Below are 21,055 nucleotides of genomic sequence, written 5' to 3'. Positions count from 1 at the left end.
GAAATGTTTCCCTTAGTGACAGATGGCAGTGCAGGAACAGAGAACACAGGGTGAGTGTTAGCATCCGCCAAGCCCAGTCTGAATAAGACAAGGTCAAAGAGGCAGAGAAGGCATGGCCACTCAGCAGTGCTATCACAGAGCGCGCCCGCTCACTGCTACAGCAGTCTGAAAGGCCTGGCCAAGGCTCCACAGCTACCCACCCCATGTTCGTTCAGATGCTCAGTCCAGGAAAATCCAAGTAAAAAATGACTAACAAAAAAGGCACAAGCACAGAATCCACATGCAGGTATTTATAGAAAAAAAGGCTTGGGAAAGAGCAGAGGACACTCCCAACAAAGAAAGCACATTAGTACAATGTGGTTACAAAGCAGACAAAAGCTATAATCGAAAATCATGAATTAAAACAAAACAGAATATGAGGTAAGTGCTACCAGGAAGGGATGCCCCAAAGCAGAAATAAAAGAACTGCAATAGACAAATCACTCAGAGAACAGACAGGTAAACAAAAGAAGGTGATAAGCGGGTTAAGAGGAGGCGGTAAGCAGGAACCTGCAGAAGCCACGATGGGGCAGGGGACATGAAGACAAAGTGAGAAGATACCGCACAGAGACAAGAGACAAGAGACAAATGCAGAAAACACTGACAGACACAGAGATCGGGAACGAGAAAAGCAAAAAACTGGGGAAAAAAGATAACATGGTCAGACAAAAGAACTAGAGAAGACAAAGGACATACAACACCTGTGCAACAAAGGCCTAAACAAAGACAACTAAACAAGAGAACAGAAACTATTTAAAAGTAAAATACACAAAAAGAAATTTTAAGAAATAAGATAAACCTACAGATTAAAAAAACCACAGCATACACCAAGAAAAGGATCACGGACTCTGACTCATCAGAAACAGATACTCAGGAGAAAAAGAATTTTCTATCAGGCTGAACTATCCTTCAAATTCAAAAGCTACAGACAAACAGTTCTGAACATGCAAAAACCAAACATTACTCCACATGGCCATTCTTAAGGAAGCAATTATAGGAGAAACAATTTCAAACGGCTACACAGCCCTTCAAAAAGAGGCAAAATACAATCTTCACACCAAAAAAAATCACAGAAAAATGAAAATACATAAAAAGTTCGCAGAAAAAGATATAAATAAATGGTCCTTAAGACATAAATAGATGTTCAGACTCAATATAAGTGAAATGGAAATTAAAATTACATTGAGCTATATTCTTTTCTTAAGGAAATCGACCTGTCAGCAGAAAGAACCAAAGGTTGTCACACACTGTTTACGCTGAGGGGAAACCAGCCTCAGATACACCGCCGATGCCAATGGCCGATGGAAGTGCAAACACGCACAGTCCAGGGGGCGGGTGTGTGGGGGTGGAATCTTCCAACATGGAGTTAATCCTGTTAAAACACCCTGACTACACAATAAGACACATGTGTGCCACCATTTATAACAGCAGATTAGACTTCAACTACCCATCAGGAGATGCTTAAATACCATGTAATTACAAAAAGCAATAAGAAAATGCCTATGTACTGATAAAAAAAAAAGTCTCCAAAACATACATTAAAGAAAGCAATTTGTAAAACAGTTTGTTTATTTAGTGTGCTACCTCTTCTATCTGGCAAGAATGAAAAATAACATACACCACTTTGCACTTCTGTAAACAATGAAAGCATATTTAATAAATTAATTTATCAAGATAAAAAGAGAGAAAAGTGCTGGAGATGATGAGACCAGAGAGGAAGTCAACACCTATCATGGCCTCTCCTTTACACTGTACTTAAAACATGCGAGGTAACACTCTCTCAGGTCCTCGTTTCCAAGATGAGCAAGAGGAGGACTTAATCATGGTCATGTCACACAGGGCCGCAGCTGCCTGCTACCTATCTGCTGCACCCTGGGACAAGGCCAGGAAGAAGCTGGTTACTCAGAACAAGGCAGGGGCCACTGCCATCAGGGACATTGCCGAAGCCAGTGTCTTGGACGCCTACATGCTTCGTGAGCGGTGTGTGAAACCGTGTCCTGCAGGAGCTGGGCCATTCACAGCAAGGGAGCCTGGCGCCGTTCTCCTGAGGCCCCACAGGGCTTAGCACCCCCACCCCGATTTGGGCCCGCGGGTACTGCCCCACGACCTCCCGCACGGCCCACATGAGGAACCAAGTACTTAAGGACTGAAGAGAAACTGTTTTCTGGAAAAAACTAAACTGGAGATTATACTTTAAAAACCAAACATGTGAGGTACTATTTTAAACAAAAACTTCCATTTTTGTGTTTCTTCCCATTGGTTCCCACTGTTTTTGAAAACAGGATTGAGATCACTCCTGTTCCTGAACTATTGTATTAGGAAAAGCTCTTCATAAAGTGTAATAGCTGTAATTTTCTCCATAATTCAATCAGCATCCTACAGTTGTACACAATTCCTAATTTTTCAGCTTTATAAATGTCGCTACAATAAACATACCTCAGCACAAAATGCTTTTCTGATTTTGAATTATAACAAAATTACTTGGCCAAATTGAAATTTTTGAAGGTATCTGACAAACTGCCTTAACACTTTTCAGAAAAACTTTAATCATAATCACATCTAACGTTTTAGGAACCCTACAAATTGTTTTATCATGGACTAACTCATTTAATCTTTATAGCAACCCTATAACTGTAAGTACACATACGTTACACGTTACAGATGAGAAAATGAAGATTCAGAGAGATTAGGTAATTTACAAAAGTAACATAAGTAGGTAGTAGAATTAGAGTTCAGACCAAGGTACTCTTGCTTGAGAAACTGTGCTTTAACTATAGTAGAGCCTCCATTCTTACCAGTAATACGAAAATATCTATTTCACTGAAATCTCCCTGACTTGAGACTATTTTTATCATCCTGACATATATGAAAATGGCTTCTAATAGTTTTGATTTGCATTTCTTTTAATTGCTTGTGAAACTGAACATTTTTGTCTATATGAATCTTAAAGGTATAAAATGGCATTTATGTTAAAATATCACTCCATAATGAGTTTTGTTTCAACCCAGAAGAAAAAAAGTTTATTATTAATGACACATATGAAAAACTAGTTTGACCTGTAGCTATATCCCATAGCAATACTATGTTTATAAACATAGATTTTTTTATGTCTTAATAATATGTATGAGTAATAAGGTAGAAAAGCTACCAACCACGTACCTCATTATTTCCTCTCGATCTCCATGACTAGCATGTTCAGCTTGTATCTTTTGTCTTAATCTATTAATTTCTTTGTCCAGAATTGATGCAGATTTTTTTACTTCAATCCGTTCTGGGCAGATTTGTCTCGCTTGTGACATTTTCTCCTAAGGTAACAGATGTTTAGTATCTTTAAAACTTGTCTTTGACATAATTCATTGTACTACTTGTGTCCACAAACACAAAGTAAAGTTCTGAACTTAGAATCAGAATTTTAGATGTGTTTTAATTACATTTAGTATCAATGTTATTTCTTTACACCTTATATTGAGACTAGTCTAGACTCATTATAAATCTTCAACAGAAAATTGCATTACTATACATGACTTTAATAATTTATAAGAGCTCCATATGTTCCTAGGGAAACAAATTTCAAGTAACAGTAATGAAAAGTTTGGCATTTTTATGAGCGAGGTCAGACAGCTTTCTGTATGTTTTAGGATGGCCTCTGAACACCAAATAGTACTGAAAACACAAAGAAAAAGATCTTTGTACTCATAAATAAAAAACCCAAAGCACTTTTACACATAGTAGTTTATATTCATAACATTCCATATAATAAGTCATAAACAAGTAAGATAATAGATCAGAATTTAAGCGTTCTCCTAAGAAAAGTTAGAATTTATCTCTTCTAGTTAGAGCAACAGTGCCCTAAGCTTCTCTAAAAGCAGAACAGGGCTGCTGCTGACAGCTGTTAACAAGGGTATGTAGTAAGTAGGGGCTGAATTCCAGCCCAGCCCACACCCAAAGGAAGAGGTGCCTTTTTCTGACATAAAGCTGCTAACCACTTGCCAAGCTGGGCATTTAAGGAGCTATGTTAGCTGAGTGCGAGTCATTTTCCAAAATCACTCAAGAGGCAGGAGATCAGCCTTGCAGACCAAGCCAAAGTCCTCTTTGTGGTAGGTGGTCTGTTTCAGTGTCCACACCCTGAGAGTTTCCAAGACTATTCCTTTCCTTGATTCACTGAAACACCTGTTATGCTACATGAAGTGGACAGTCATTGGACTGCTGGTCTATGTTTGGAAATGTAACATTAAGGAAAACACCTGAACAGCCGTGACTAAGGTTATAAACAAAACATAAAAGAAAAATGATGGATAACCTCCAGTTCTTTTTCTTTCATATCCAGTTCCCGTTTCTTTTTATTTAAAGTATCCAAGTGCTCCTTCTGCTTTTCTTCATAATGCCGCTTCCCTCGTTTTTGATTATCCACTTCAGAATCAGCAAGGTTTAATTCATCCTGTTTGAATAAAGCCAACATAATCTATAAAGAAAAGACTGTTTTGAAAAAACTGCCAGCATAGGTATAAAACTAACTGACAACTCAACAAAGTGGACAGGGTTATGTTGCTTGCAGAGCCAAGTGTCAGAGCTCACATCCAGATGTATGAATAGAAGTGAGGGGTTTCCCTAAATTAAGAAGTCACATTATTATATTCAAATCCTAACATGAAGCCTCCATATGTTACGGTGCTTTCAACCTTTTTTTAGTAAACAAGGTAGTTTTGTGGAAAGCCACATTAGCCTGAAGAGACCTAAAACAAAGAAGTGTTGGATATTTAGAGAGCTAGTCTGGGTTTTAAAAAGGTGAGTCAAGGTGGAAGAGAAAATGATGCAAAGAGATTTACCACTAACTTATTTAGTTATCATTCTGGAAATATAACCTCACAATTTTGGCACAAAATTTAACTGTAAAGAAACTATCTCAAGATCACCTTAAAAATAAAGAGTAGTGGACTATGAAAAGGTAAAGATGCATATTATAATGCACAGTAACTGCTGGAAAAGAAAAGAGTTATGGCTAAAAAAACTACTAGAAGAGATTTAAAAAAAGGAACACTAAAAATCACTTGGCTAATTCCAAAAGAAAAAAAAATAGAGAGGAAATAGGAACCAGAACAATTAAAACATAAATAGCAGCTAACCATTACTTTCAAGATTAAATGCTCTCTTTTTAAGATCAAGTACAAGACAAGGATGCCTAGTTCCATTGCTTCTATTCAACACTATATTGTAGGCTCTGGCTAATTCAATTAAAAGTTAAAAGAGAAATAAAAAGCAGTGAAGATCAGAAAGGAAGGGTAAAACCACAGTTAAAAAGAGACATTATTTATGAAGAAATTTCAAAGGAAAAGTTTTTAAATTAATAAGTTTAGAAAACTCACTCGATACAAAGCCAAAATAAAAATCAGTAATATTTCTACGTTTGGAACACTTTAAACATTAAAATCTATAACATTCACTACAGCACCAAAAACATCATATACATCCCTGGAATATATATACAAAACTCTTAAAACTCAATAAGAAAGGCATACAATGCAAGTGAACAAAGGGCAAAGATTTGATCAGACATTTCTCCAAAGAAGATATATAAATGAGCAATAAAAACATGAGAATTTGCTCAACAGTATTAGACATAAGGAAAATGCAAATCAAAACCACAACAAGAACATTTCACATTTAACAGTACAGTTAAAATAGAAACAGCATACAATAGCAAGTGGTGGTTGGCAAGGATGTGGAGAAACTGGGACACTCAAATGTTGATGGTGGGAATATAAAGTGGTGTACTTTTGAGAATAGTTTCAAAGTTTCTCAAAACACAGGATAAGTGTGTAGCCTAGCAATTCTACTCCTAGGTATCTATCCAAAAGAAAATCATGTACATGAATGGTCATAGCAGCAGTGCCCAAATGGCTGTCAACTGATGAATAAATAAATTAAATGTGATATATGATTTTCATTAGACAATACAAAGGCACAAACTACTGATAACATGTTAGAACAGGAATGAACGCTGAAAACATACTAAGTGAAAGAGGCCAGTCACAAAAGACCACATATTGTATGATTTTATTGACATAAAATGTCTAGAATAGGCAAATCTATAGAAACAGAAATAGTGGTTGCCAAGTTGTTGTACAGGACACAAGTCAAATCGTCTCTTTTGAGGAACTGTGAATGGCGTTGTTTTAATTTCAGCCTCCATGTGTTCATTGCTAGTGTATAAAAATGCAATTGATTTTTGTATGTTTATCTTGTATTCTGATACCTTGCTGACCTTATTTATTAGTTCCAAGAGTTTTCTTATAGTCTCCTTGAGGTTTTCTAAGTAGAGAATCATGGCATGTCAAATGGAGACAGTTTTATTTCTGTTTAATCTTATTTATAATCTGTTTAATCTTATTTCCTTGTCTTGCTATATTGCATTGGCTAGAACTTCCAATATTAACTACATTAAGTAAGTGTGGTGAGACAATCATTTTTACTTTCTTCATGTTAACTAGGTTTGTTGATGGTCTTTAATCTGTTGAAGAAATTCTTTATTTCTATCTTTTTGAGACTTTTAAAAAATCACGAAAGGGTGAATATTATCAAATACTTTTCCTGCACTGATTGATATATGATTTTCCTTCTTTAACCTATTAATATGGTGGAAAGAGTCTTGCATCTCCAAAATAAGCCCCATGTGGCCACTGTGAATAATACATAAAAAGGATACGTATATTATAATTTGTTTTGTTTGGTTTTACAATGCATTCATTTAATCATGAGATGTAGACAATCAGAGACACATGGATGTAATGGTATCAAGGAAAAAAGCCTATCAAAATCTTTTCACTTTTATTAAAGGCTCTGACAACAACAGCTTCATAAAATGTTATGAAACTCTATTTGCTATACAATGAACATCTATTTCTGAGGAGACATATGTCATATAAGCAATGATTTAATGTGTAAAATAATTCTGAATTCTTACTATAAAAATATTTGGCTAAAACATGAAATATCTTTGTAATAAAAATGACAATGTAGCTTAAGTGAGACTTCAGAAATGTCTCCTGGAAAAAGTGGGAATGTCTCCTTTTGCCAGGCAAACTCTGAACAGTTAAGGTTAAGGTGCCATAAATTAGACAAAGCTAGAAAGGAACATCATGTTTTTAGAAAAGAACAGCATGCAACGTGAACTTCTTCCAGGTCAAACTGGCAACCACTTAACAACAACTTATCATACATAGGAAAAATACAATACGTTCATCAGAAGGAAATGGTATTACAAGATATAAACAAAACTCTTACTGAAGTCTTGAATAGCTTCAGAGAACATCATCACAGACTAGGTAGAGGCAATTTTTATGACATTAAACGATTCCTTTATATTATGATAACTTCCTTAAATATAAATCCAAGTCAAACAGACCTGTAACTCTGTGATCCTCTTAATCAAATATTTGTTTACAACCACACTCAGCTACTAGAGACTTTTAGATGTAAAGGTTTAACTCCTACTAATCTGGACAAGCCAAGGCAGAGATTCTGATTTGGAGCCAGTGGGCTCCTGCTACTGCTGCTGCTGCTGCTTCCAGGTATCACTGGTGGGATCCACTTAGGTTTTCAGCTTTCAGTTGATGGATTGCGTATTTGGAATGGTTTCCCAGTGGCTTCTGAAGACAAAGAAACCTTTCTGGATGAAGGCTGAGATTCTGATTTTCACAGACATGGAGCAGTCTCCTGAAGTCACTTACAAAGAATTACATTTGGATTTACGTTTCTTCTTCAACTGAGGATTTAACCTTTACTTCTTTTTTTCTTAATTTCTTTCACTTTATTTTTCCTCCTGGTGAAGACTTCATCATTATCTTCCCTCTCACTAAAATCAGACTCTTCACCAGTTGCCAAAGTCTGGTTCAGAGTCATTAGCACTATCGCCATTACAGCCTTCCAACCCAACCATCTTCCTCTATTGTATCACTGCCTTTGATGTTGCTTTTCTTTCCCCTTGAACACCATGAAAATCATCTTCCCCAGTAACCTTAATCCAAATCTAAATAATCACTGGCTACACTGCAACTGGAGATACGCAGGGACTTACTCGTTGCTTCAGTTTTGCTACTGCCACATTTTTCAATGCTTTTATCGCCTTGTCCACATCAATGGTGACTGTTGGAAGTTCCTTCACTGACTTCTAAGTCTCACTGGTAGAGCTTGTCATCTAAAGTCATCCTTTTTTTAAGAGGTTTTCTTTCGTAGTGGAATATCTTCTTTCTGGAGATTCTTCAGGTTTGGTTTCCTTGTTTCTAGTTTTAACTCCTTTGGTGTTATTCTGGGTTTCTTATTTAAAGGCGTGGTTGCAAAGCCCTCAAACTGAGTAATTGACCGGTTATTTACGTATCACAGGCAGCACCATAGCCCCCTCCAAAGCTGAAATGTGCAGCTTTGAATTTCTTGTTCGCAGCAGTCTGTATATTGTTTTTCTAATGAATTGTTTAGTGTCATAAATTTCCTTATCAGCAATGCTGTATTTATCCATAAATTTTCATAAATCATCTTCATTTCATTTGGTTCAAAATATTTTAAAATTTCTCTCAACACTTTCTCTTTGGACCATGGGTTATGTAAAAGGATGTTAGTTTCTTTTTTTTTTTTTTAATTTTTTTTTAACGTTTATTTATCATTGAGAGACAGCGTGAGCAGGGGAGGGGCAGAGAGAGAGGGAGATGCAGAATCTGAAGCAGGCTCCAGACTCCGAGCTGTCAGCAGAGACTGACGCGGGGCTCGAACTCACGGACCGCAAGATCATGACCTGAGCCGAAGTCAGACGCTTAACCAACTGAGCCACCCCGGTACCCCAAAAGGATGTTAGTTTCACATGTTTGGAGATTATCCTTCTATTAAAAGATCTTTAATTGAGGATCTATTAAAGATTTCTAGTATGACTGCATTATGATTAGGAAACACACTATATAATTTCAATTCTTTTAAATTGTTGGGATTTTTGTTTTGTTTTGTTTTGTTTTGTTTTGTTTTTAATGGTCCAGGAGATGATCTATCTTGGTATACATGAAACAGGCACTTCAAAATAAGGTGTATTCTACTGTTGTTGGTAGTGTTCTCTAAGCATTGATTAGGTCCTGTAGTTTGATGGTGCTGTTCAGTTTTCTAAATCCTTATTGATTTTCTGCCCTATCAATTGTTGAGGGAATTCTGTCACATGTTGCAGCTCATCTAGTTGGTGCAGCTCTGCTGTTTGGTGCATACATTTAGGATTGCTATGTATTCTTGGTGGATTAACCCTTTTGTCAATATATGATGTCCTTCTCTACCTCTGGTAATTTTATTTTGAAGTGTACCTTATCAGATTTTAATATAGGTGTTCCTGCTTTCATTTGATTATCATTTGCAAGATATATAAACTTCCATTTATTTATGTTCAACCTGTCTATAGGTTACATTTGAATGGACTTAATATTCTGGTCATGTTTTTGACCTAATCTGCCTATATGTGTATTTCAACGATTTATTTAGGCCATTTACATTTAGTGTAATTATTCATATATCAGGGCTTAAATCTGTGATTTCATTTTTTTTAGCTTCTTTTTTCTGCCTCATGTGGGTTACTTAAACATTTTTTAGAATCCTGCTTTGATTTGTCTTTAGTACGTTTGAGGACCTCTGTGTACAGCTTTTTTAGTAGTTGTTCCAGGTATTATATATTTATATTATATATATTCCACAACATAGTCTACAAGTCATAATTTTACCAGTTTGATAAATCTTCCTTTCCAGCTTTTCAGGCTTCCTTATTTTAATATAATTGTCTTAAATATTTCCTCTACATATTTTATTTTATTTATTTTTATTATTATTTTTTTAACATTTATTTACCTTTGAGATAGAGAGAGACAGAGCATGAACGGGGGAGGGTCAGAGAGAGGGAGACACAGAATCTGAAACAGGCTCCAGGCTCTGAGCTGTCGGCACAGAGCCCGACGCGGGGCTTGAACTCACGGACCATGAGATCACGACCTGAGCCGAAGTCAGATGCTTAACCGACTGAGCCACCCAGGTGCCCCTTTCCTCTACATATTTTAAAATCATCTCAGATATTATAATTTCATTTGCTTTCTGAACATTTTAAAAATTCAAGAAAAGAAGAAAAAGGCTACTGAATTTGGCTGTATGTTTTACTTGTTTTTCTTCTTTCTTGGTGTTCCAAAATTCCTTCTTTTATTGTTTTCTCTCTATTTAGAGAACTTTGAGCCATTCTGTTAAAACAAGTCTGCTGGCAACAAATTCTCTAAGTTACCCTTCATCTGAAAATGTTTCAATTTTTCTTTAACTGCTGGAAGATATTTATGCTGGACTTAGATTTTGGGTTGGCTGGTGTCTTCATTCAATACTTGAAAATGTGCTACTTCCATATGGTCTCTATGGTTTCTGTTGAGAAATCGGCTATCATTCAAATAGTGTTTTTCCCATATAGGTGATGTTTCTCTCTTGCTGCTTTTAAGACTTTTTTTTTGTCTTTAGCTTTCAGAAGTTTGACTATTATATGTTTTATGGTGGATTATTTTGGGTTTATCTTGTTTGGAGTTCACTCACTTTCTTAATCTGTAAATTCAGACTTTTTGCCAAATTTGAGAGGAGTGTGGTTATTCTTTCTTGGAGTACTTTATCAGCCCTGTCCTCTTTCCCCTCTCATTCAGGGACTCCAATGATACAAATGTCAGATTTTTTTTTTTATATAATTTCACAGGTCTTTAAAGCATTATTTATTTTTCAATTTTTTTTTTTTTTTGGTTTAGTCTATTTTCTCTCTGTTGTTCAGATTTATAAAGGACAAAAAGGAAAAATTATGAACTACATGTTCAATACATGTGATAAATGTCAATGAAACAATATAGTCCCTAAGTAGAAAACTTAAATAGCTCAGTATCAACTAAGGAAATTGAATTCATAAAGAAACTACCGTCCACAAAGAAAATTACAGGCCAAGATAGCTTTGCTGGTAAATTCTATTAAACATGTGAAAAAGAAGTAATTCCAAATCTACAAAAACTTTCTGAAGAGGGAAGGGGAACACTTCTAAACTCACTCAATAAGGCCACTTATAGGGGAACCAGGGTCACTCGGTTGGGCATCCAACTTTGGCTCATGTCATGATTTCAGTTTGTGAGTTAAAGCCCTGTATCAGGCTTTGTGCTGACAGTACAGAGCCTGCTTTGGACTCTGTCTCCCTCTCTCTCTGCCCCTCCCCCACTCATGCTCGCTTGCTTGCTCTCTCTCTCTCAAAAATAAACATTAAAAAAATTTAATAAGGCCAATATAGCCATAATAAAAAAAAGTCAAACATATCACAGAGAATCAAAGACTAGTGAATAAACATGGGTCAAAACTCTTCAAGAGGCTGTGAGATATTTTTACGTATATGTATACATATATGTATATACAGTGGACTAATGGACTATTATTAATCATAAAAAAGGAATGAAATCCTGCTATTTGCAATGACAAGGATGGAGCTAGACAGTATTATTATGATAAGTGAAATAAGTCAGAGAAATACAAATACCATATGATTTCACTCATATGTGGAATTTAAGAAACAAAACAAATGAGCAAAGGTGGGGTGGGGGGAGAGGGAAATCAAGAAATAGCCTCTTAATTACAGAGAACAACTTATGGTTACCAGAAGGGTGAGAGGTGGGTGGGGGGGGGGGTGGATTATAGGTGTTAAAAGAGTGCACTTGTCATGATGAGCACCAGGTGTTGTGTGGAAGTGTTGAATCACTATACTATATACCTGAAACTAATATTACACTCTATGTTAACTGGGATTTAAGTAAAAACTTTTAAAAAAATCTTCACTAAATTTTTGGCAAATAGAATTGAATCATTTATAAAAAGGAAAATAATTATGATCATGTAGGGTCTGCCAAGCTTTGTTTAATAGCTGGCAAAATAAAATCAATATTATTCTCCATATTAATGAAAAAAGAAAAAGAAAAACTATATGATTATGGCTTTTAACAGCAATCCCACACCTAGGTATTTAACCAAGAGAAATGAAAACTTCATTTCACATAAAAACCTACACTTGAAGGTTTATAGTAGCTTTCTTCATAACCATCAAAACTGGAACCAACCAAATGTCCTTTAAGAGGTGAATGGATAAGCAAGCTGTGGTACATCCATATACATTTCAAATACACTACATTACATGAAAGAAGCCAGGCTCAAAAGATTACAGACCATATGATTCCATTTATATGATGTTATGTAAAAGGTAAATCAATAACGATGGAGAACATGACTGCCAGAGGTTAAGGGTGGGGGAGGTTTAACTAGAAAGGGGCAAAAGAAGGGAATTTTGAGGAGGACGACAGAACTGTTCTGCATCTTGAGGTATTAGGTACACAATTCTGGATTGTCAAAATATGTTAAGTGTACGCCCAAAGAGTGAGTTTTACTGTTTGTAGATTAAAAGATTCATTTTCAAAAGTACTATTTGTAAAATAACACAGATGAAAGAGGAGATCAGGAGCTCTAGAAAAAATGTGTTACTCAACTACTGTAATTACTCAAAATATAGCTCTGTCATGATAAAGATGTCAAGGTTGAGGACACATGTGAAAAGTTACATAAAAGTAGTTCATGAAATGTGAACACAAACCAAGCAGTATTTCTAGTATTTCTAAACATTAAATATAACACTTACGTGATTCTGAATTCACGTGTAGCTAAAAGTTAATAAACTGAATGTCATTAAGTTTGCATTTACTTACTCCCCCTCATAATTCATGTGAACGGTGGCCAAAACACATTCTCCCTGGTTATTGTGAAAATGGAAATGTGCCTTATATTAGAGGATGCCTTATATGCCTTATAGATATAACATGCAATTTCTTCAGAGAATGTGTAGATTGGTGAAAGATTTTAGAAGATGATATATGCACATAGCCATTAATTATGGCAGCTCTCTTAACAGATTACATTCTAGTCAATTTGGACATTTTAAAAAATACACAGATTTCCAGAACTCACCTCTGGAGATTTTATTTTAGTTGGCCTGGAATCCATGAATCTCAATTTTTAAAATGGCTCTTGATTTAAGAACCACCAAAAGAAAGTTCAGACTGGCAGACAGTGTTTTCATTTAGTTTGATATACAAAGACTTCTACACTATTCCTCATTGTAATAGCTCCCAAACTGGACACCCATATGGTCCATCAATAAGTAAATGAATTAAAAAAATATGATATATCAAATACAATGGAATACTACTCAGCAATACAAAGGAGTGAATTACTGATTCAAGTAAAATATGAATATCATAGTCAAAAAGAATGATTTTTTATTCACTTTCAAATTATAGTATAGACATTATGTGCTAGACAGTGTGTTATGTTCTGAAAAAGGTCAAACCCCCCAAAAAGTAAGAGTACATAATGTGTGATTCCCTTATATATAATTCTACAAAATGTGTAGAATTACACAGAAATTATACAGAAATAGTAAGCAGATTGGTAATTGGGACAAGGGGGACGGATAAGGAGAGAGAGATGACAAATGGACATGGGGAAACTTGTGAGTGTGAAGGACACGTTCCTTTCTCTAATTGTGTGGCTTCACAGGTGATACACGTCAAAACTTATCAAACTGTACACTTACATGTGTATTTACTATACATCAATTATATCTCAATAAAATGTTTTGGTTTTTTTTAATATCCTGATTTTAAGAACCACCAAATTAAACTCCACTCAGTTGTTGGTTTGATTTTTGGGCCCAGCATTGGTCATACACACTGTGATTATCATGGTCAGCCTCAAGAGTGACAGTTATAAACAGAGAAAAAACACAAACTAAGACAGCAATAACAGCATCATGAAAGATAGAATATGTGGAAGTATCCCAAAAAGGAAAAGAACTTGTGAAATATCTTAAAAATTGAAAACATTTGCCCCATATAATGCAGGATTTAGGCCACCTTCTATCATAAGAGCACAATTTACTGCATCTTGTTCACACTGCTGAATAACTATCACCCATGGTAGATGTCTGATTATAAAAGAGTTCTAGTAAAACTTCCATGGAGGATGGAGATAAGCTGTTCATTTACTTCAAGCAGTTTATTTGAATTTTTATGTTTTATGTAGTAGGAGACATTACAATTAGAAAATAGAGTAACTTATGAAAGAGGATGGTTGAATGCTAAGTTTTCTAATCATTTGTGGTAGGAACTTTGAAACAGTCCCCATATTTGCTTCAGGGAGCCAGAGGGGTAAAATGACCATGAGATCAAAGTGACCTGAGCTGAAGTCGGACGCTTAACCAACTGAGCCACCCAGGTGCCCCGTAATTTTTTTTTTAATGTTTTATTTATTTTTGAGAGAAAGAGCACAAGTCGGGGAGGGACAGAGAGAGAGGGGGACAGAAGATCTGAAGCAGACTCTGCACTAAAAGCAACAAGCCTGATGTGGGGTTCAAACTCACCAACTACAAGATCATGACTTGAGCCAAAGTCAGACACTCAACCAACTGAGCCACCCAGGAGCCCCTTATCTTGGAATTTTTAAAAGAAGAATCACCCTTGATCCAAACAAACTCTCTATATCAGGCCACGTTTGTGCTGGTTAATCTTCCCTCCTGGCAACTGTGGAAAGTTACACACTTAACTCATATAACAGGATGAAAAGAAACTCATACGATGTTACTATCCCTTTCTCCACACTTACCATAACAGACTTCTCTTATGTACTTAATAAATTTATGTCCTAGGTACCATCACATTTAAAACTAAAAGGGAAGCAAGAGAGTATTTTATTTCATTTCATCTTATTGATGACATGAAGATCAAGAGATTTGAACAGTCAGTTAACATTCACCCTGGGTTAGATGAGAACTAGGAGGGATTAGGTCTAAAATTAAAGGCTGATGTAGCCCTAAACCTAGAGCATTTCTAAGCTTTAAGAAATTACAGCCTTTTAAAAATAGGCTGGGGTGATAGAAGGAACATAATCCTCAAAAAATGTCATTCTCTTGGATGTCTAAGTAACCAGTTTTATTCGGCAACATTGGACAAACTGCTACAGCATTATTACTGCCACTTGCTTCACATAAATCTATATTCATTATGAGGTTTTAAAAACCTATGAAATATTATCTTATAATTTTTAAATTTTATTTGTTTTTTTAAATATGTATTTTTCAGAGACAGAGAGAGAAAGAAAGAGCATGAGTAGGGGAGCAGCAGAGAGAGAGGGAGACACAGAATCCTAAGCAGCTTCCAGGTTCTAAGTCAGCACAGAGCCCGACACAGGTTTCCAAACTCACGAACTGTGAGATCAAAGTGACCTGAGCTGAAGTGGGACGCTTAACCGACTAGCCCACCCAGGTGCAATTTTTTGGTAATGTTTTATTTATTTTTGAGAGAAAGAGTACGAGTGGGGGAGGGACAGAGAGAGAGGGGGACAGAAGATCTGAAGCAGGCTCTGCACTGAGAGCAACAAGCCTGATGTGGGGCTCCAAGTCACGAACTGCGAGATCATGACCTGAGCCGCAGTCAGACGCTCAACCAACTGAGCTATCCAGGTGCCTCTTACTTTGGAATATTTAAAAGTACAGTCACCCTTGATCCAAATAAACTCCCTATATCGGAAACTGAGAGCCTCCTACTCCAATAATGCAGACCATCTATCTTTGCAGGCTCGATGTGAGCCACACTCCTTGTCTGACAAATTTAACTTGCAACTAAAACTGAAGCATCAAATTTGCAGTGTAAATCAAAACAGACTGTTTAAAGTGAGAAAAATATTCCTTATACCAAAATTTCATGACTATATATCTAAACAGAGTACTTTACCCCTCACCACCCTTGACACAAAATGAACAACTGTCCTACAAGCAAGCAGATGACATCTCGAAGCTGCTAATATATCACGATGGCAGTGTCTCAGGAATTAAATTATTTTGTTAGCCATATCCTGTTGGTCCTGCAGTTATTGATGGCTAACGTGACATGATACTGAGGAGGAAAAGCCTCCTGGCTACCAGCTGACTGCATGCAAGTTCACCGAAGGACTCGCCTCCTGGCTTTCAGTTATTTGCAGCCAGGGCAAAGAGCTAAGATCAAGAATCTTTACTGCGTTCTGCCCATATTTTCTGCTCTTAAACTTATTCAAACTCCCAATCCCAGGAGTTGCATTAGCCTAGAGATAGATACCTACAAGAACAGAACACAGCTTACTCTTCTTCATTTCTTGTTTTGAATTTTAAGTTGTCTGGGATGAATAATTTAGGTGCAATTTTACTTTTTCTAGATTAACATATTTCATCATTTTGATTTTAAGTCAGCTTGTTCAATCCCTTACCCATTTAAAATATCTTTTTAATCTTACTTTTGTTGTAACTTCATTGCTCTAATTCCTGAATTCTGAATTCTACCTAGTCTATTCTTGATGATTTTAATATTTATCTTACTCCTTCTTATCATTTTCTTTTAAAAACTAATTTTGTCTTTTTTATCCTTTTGCCTTTTTCTTATTTCCTGTATGTAGCAAATGCTTTCTTATTTTTCTCAATATTATCTTTAATACATTTCTCTTCCTCACAATTTTAATATTTAAACTTTATATTCTTCTTCATCAGTTAACTTATCAGTCTGTTTTCTGATTTTTCATTTGTATCGCAAACAGAAAAGAGGTAAGCCACCCTGGGTTACAGAGGCAGGCAGGACCCCAGCTCCTGGGCAGCATCTCCAGAGAGACCACCGCAAACAGGGTGTTTGCAGGCAGCACATGCTGCACCTTCCTTTAATATTCTCCCAGTTCTAAGTGAAGTCTTCCAAAATTTTCAATGGAGACAAGTAGAGTAAACCTTACATGCACAATTCTTTTAAACTATTAAAATACCTAAATCCATTTTGATTCAGCATACCCCCTTCAGATTCTTTTTTTTAAGCTTATTTATTTTGAAAAGGAGAGAGAGAGCCTGAGGAGGAAAGGGGCAGAGAGAGAGGGAGAAAATCCCAAGCACGTTCTGTGCTCTCAGCTCACGGTTCGTGAGATCATGACCTGAGCAGAAACCAAGAGTTGGACACTTAATCAACCGGCCCACCCAGGCACCCAAGATGCCTCAGCCTCTTAAAATACATTATTCTTCTCAGACTCTTATAAATAACATTTAAAGTTCTGAGAACAATTGAGCTATTTGTAAAAATGATAATGACAATAATCTATTGATAACTAAGCTAAACAGGGAAAGGTATACTATTTAATTGTTAAATAATTTTATTTCCCTAAATTTGGTTTCAAAGTGCATGTGTTTAAAAAAAAAAAAAAGTTTTTTTTAAAAAAGACCAGTTTAATTCAGCCTGGAACATAATAGAAACATGTCAATAAACAAGAATTTAGTAGCATGCCATTTCAAGTTGGCTTTTAAATCTAATCTACAACTTTAAAAAAAAATTTTTTTTTTTTAGCATTTATTTATTATTGAGACACAGAGAGAGACAGAACATGAGCATGGGAGGGACAGAGAGAGGGGGAGACACAGAATCTGCAGCAGGCTCCAGGCTCTGAGCTGTCAGCACAGAGCCCAACATGGGGCTCGAATTAACTCATGAACTGTGAGATCATGACCTGAGCTGAAGTCTGACACTTAACCAACTGAGCCACCCAGGTACCACTTTAAAAAAATAATAATAATGTTTATTTTTGAGAGAGAGAGAGAGAGATAGCGTGAGTGGGGAGGGGCAGAGAGAGAGGGAGACAAAGAATCTGAAGCAGGCTCCAGGCTCTGAGCTGTCAGCCCAGAGCCCAATGCGGGGCTCGAACTCACAACCTGTGAGATCATGACCTGAGCCGCAGTCAGACGCTCAACCGACTGAGCCACCCAGGTGCCCCTAATCTATAACTATTTTTATACAACTAATCCTTGAATTACTGAAGGAAAGCCAAGAGAGACAACAGAGTAGGTGAGCACAGAAGCAGGGTGGATGGACAAGATATCCCTGCTTCTGGTTCTAAACAAGAAGAAAAAAAAAATTCATCACAAAATAAAGAGGAAACAAAAGCTGTAATCTAGGAGAAACAAATTTTTACCAATTTATTTTCCTAAAGACATGAACAGAAGTGTTTAATTCTAATTGGCCTACTGATGAAAATTTGGTTTGTATCCCATTTTATTTGGTTGCATTTACATTTAACCATAAATTCTGTTAGGGCAGTATCTAGCAAGTACAGTGTGGATACAGAGCTGAAACATAAAATACACATATAACAACAGAGTAACAGTAACATACCTTAAGTGGTTCTGCTAGGTCTGATAGTTGGTTAATTTTCTGTTTAATCGCATCATACTTGTTTTCTGCTTCTATTTTCAGATTTTTAAGATGTTCCATATTTTCTTTTTGTTGTTCCATATTTTTCTCAACCATTTTCATTTTGATTTTATTTTCTTGAGCTTCATCTTCCTGGTCACATTTACAGAACGTAAGGAGTTAATTAAAATACTTAAGTATGAAACAGAAAAACAGTGCAAATGATTCTGAGAGAAGAGAAACTACAGGCTCCAGGCGATCCAGTGAAAGACAAATACAAAGAGCACTAGCAAATTTTCATACCCTTGGTGGTAAATCAGAAAGTAGAAAATGATTCAACAGTAAGAAAGACTGACATATGGGAGACAGGTGAAACTATACTGTGCTTGAGGTCATAATCATAAGTAAGATTTATTTTATCTAGTTACTTTTTCTTTCAAAACGCAGTGTGCATACATATTTATCATGTGCTAGACAATATGTTAGATACTGAGTAAACAAAAATAAGACATAGCCCATACCTTTAAAAAACCTAAGGAATTAAAGCAGAAAAATAAAAAATGGAGAATAAGATCACTAATAAAAAACGAAGACAAATAACTCATTAGCTTAAAGCTCCATCAGTGCCAGGACTTTGTCTGGTTCACTGTTATATCCCCCAGCACTTAATATGGTGCCTGGTGCACAGTGGACATTCAATATACATTTATTCATTTTAACAAGACGGTAATCTATCTACTGCACTGCTTACTGTAACTTAGAGAAGCTAAGCTGAATGTAATAAACAGTTGTCTGAAAAATAAAAGACTAACAAATGTGTGATAAAATGAGAACCAATTTCTTAGGGGAAAAAACCTCAACAATGAAGAGACCAACTGCAACTGACTAAAAGATATCCATTAATATTAATACTGATTAACTCTGAACAAAACTATGCTAGGCAGTCTGGTTTGAAAGGCCACTGTTTAGAAGCATGCTGTTCAAGTTTTGATAGCTTTATTACATGTAGTAGAAGACAAAATCAATTATCATGCATGCAAGTTGCACATACAAAACATTAAGGAACTTGAATGCTACAAGCCAGGTAGTGTTGACCTTATTTGGAAATAAAGATAGCAATTGCGAAAGGTAGCATCATATAAAGGATTTTAAAAAAAGCTTAGAGTACATGTTATTAACCTAAATGACAACTTTGTATTTCATTTTATTTTTAATTTTTTTAACATTTTTTATTTATTTTTGAGAGAGAGACAGAGAGAGAGAGAGACAGTGTGAGCGGGGGAGGGGCAGAGACAGAGGGAGACATGGAATATGAAGCAGGCTCCAGGCTCTGAGCTCTCAGCACAGAGCCCAATGTGGGGCTCGAACCCACGAACCGCGAGATCATGACCTGAGCCGAAGTCGGACGCTTAACCAACGGAGCCACCCAGGCGCCCCTGGCAGTTTTGTATTTTAACATTACATGTAAATCAAGGAAAAGAATCTTACCAACGTTGCGATATCTACAGACTGGTGTTCTTCTATATTCTCAAGTTCCCGAATTTCAGAAATACTTTCTGTTATTTTTACCTGAAAAAAAAGTATTTCGATTTTAGTAACATAAAATAAATGAAACAGGCATCTGGCTGGCTCAGTTGGTAGAGCACACGACTCCAGATCACAGGGCTGTGAGTTCGAGCCCCCACATTGGGTGTAGACAAAGGAAGGAAGGAAGGAAGGAAGGAAGGAACGAACGAAGGAAGGAAGGGCCCCCCAGAAAGGATGTATTAATCCACAAAGCCCTTACTCTGCTTTTGTTACAGAGGATTTTGTGGCAAATGACAGAGACACATTAGTATTGAATGAACAAAAGGAAGCTGCGTATAAAGTCTGTCATGATCATCCTTATTGCTAATCCAGTCCCATGAAAAAAGGATGTAAACACTCCTCCTTAGCGTTAAAATGATGACAGTGTTGACCCTACTGAGAAAACCCTTTTCTGAAAGGTGGAGGTTATGGCAAGATTACTTCAATACGCTGCTTCACAAAGTACAATCCAAGCATCCCCTGGTGCTTCTGAGATTCTTTCAAGGGGTTATGAGGTCAAAACTATTTTCACAAAAACACTACATTATTCACCCTTTTTACTATCACTTTCTCACGAGTGTGCAAAAGGTTTACAACTATATGATGGGTAATTACTGCAAGAGACTGACTGCAGAAGCTGATGTGATGATTCAGTTGAGTTTTATCAAGCCAGATATTAGAGGTTTACAAAAATATAAAAATGTCAAGTTTCTCACTATTTTTGGTTTTGGAAAAATATAGCTATTTTCCATCAAAACATTATTTTTGTGAACACATAGTTTTTTGTTTTTTTTTTTTAAAGTTTATTTATTTATTTATTTTGGAAGAGAGTGAGAATGCACAGGAGGAGCAGAAAGGGGGGGGGGGGTGCGGTGGACAGAGAATCCCTAGCAGTGCTGACAGCTGTCAGCACAGAGCCCAACGCAGGCTCAAACTCACGAACCATGAGATCACAACCTGAGCCAAAATCAAGAGTTGCACGCTTGACCAACTGAGCCACTGAGGCACCCCATAATGAGTTTTGTTTTTTTTTTGTGTGTGTGTGTGAACCAATAAATATTCTTAAAGTTTGTTTTAATTTTTAATAATTAGGTAAAACCCATATAAATGAAAGCTTTTTTCGGGCTGTAAAGGGGCTTGAGGCC

The 21,055-nt window shown here is 36.3% G+C and overlaps 1 protein-coding gene and 1 pseudogene across 1 annotated transcript in view; both read right to left on the bottom strand.

The window, feature by feature from the left end:
* The window catches only part of SMC6 (structural maintenance of chromosomes 6), a 77,486-nt gene that overhangs the window by 12,032 nt on the left and 44,399 nt on the right, over positions 1-21,055 (bottom strand). Inside the window, exons 19-22 of the mRNA XM_027077945.2 lie at positions 19,833-19,913; positions 18,327-18,497; positions 4,340-4,477; positions 3,199-3,344 (exon numbers count right to left, since the gene is read on the bottom strand). Coding sequence (XP_026933746.1) covers positions 3,199-3,344; positions 4,340-4,477; positions 18,327-18,497; positions 19,833-19,913 — 536 coding nt within the window. The remainder of the gene's footprint in view (positions 1-3,198; positions 3,345-4,339; positions 4,478-18,326; positions 18,498-19,832; positions 19,914-21,055) is intronic.
* On the bottom strand, positions 4,497-9,252 carry LOC128311308 (RAD51-associated protein 1-like; annotated as a pseudogene).

This window comes from Acinonyx jubatus, chromosome A3, assembly GCF_027475565.1.
Source record: "Acinonyx jubatus isolate Ajub_Pintada_27869175 chromosome A3, VMU_Ajub_asm_v1.0, whole genome shotgun sequence".
NCBI lineage: Eukaryota > Metazoa > Chordata > Mammalia > Carnivora > Felidae > Acinonyx > Acinonyx jubatus.
This window is presented reverse-complemented; position numbering and strand designations above follow the sequence as displayed.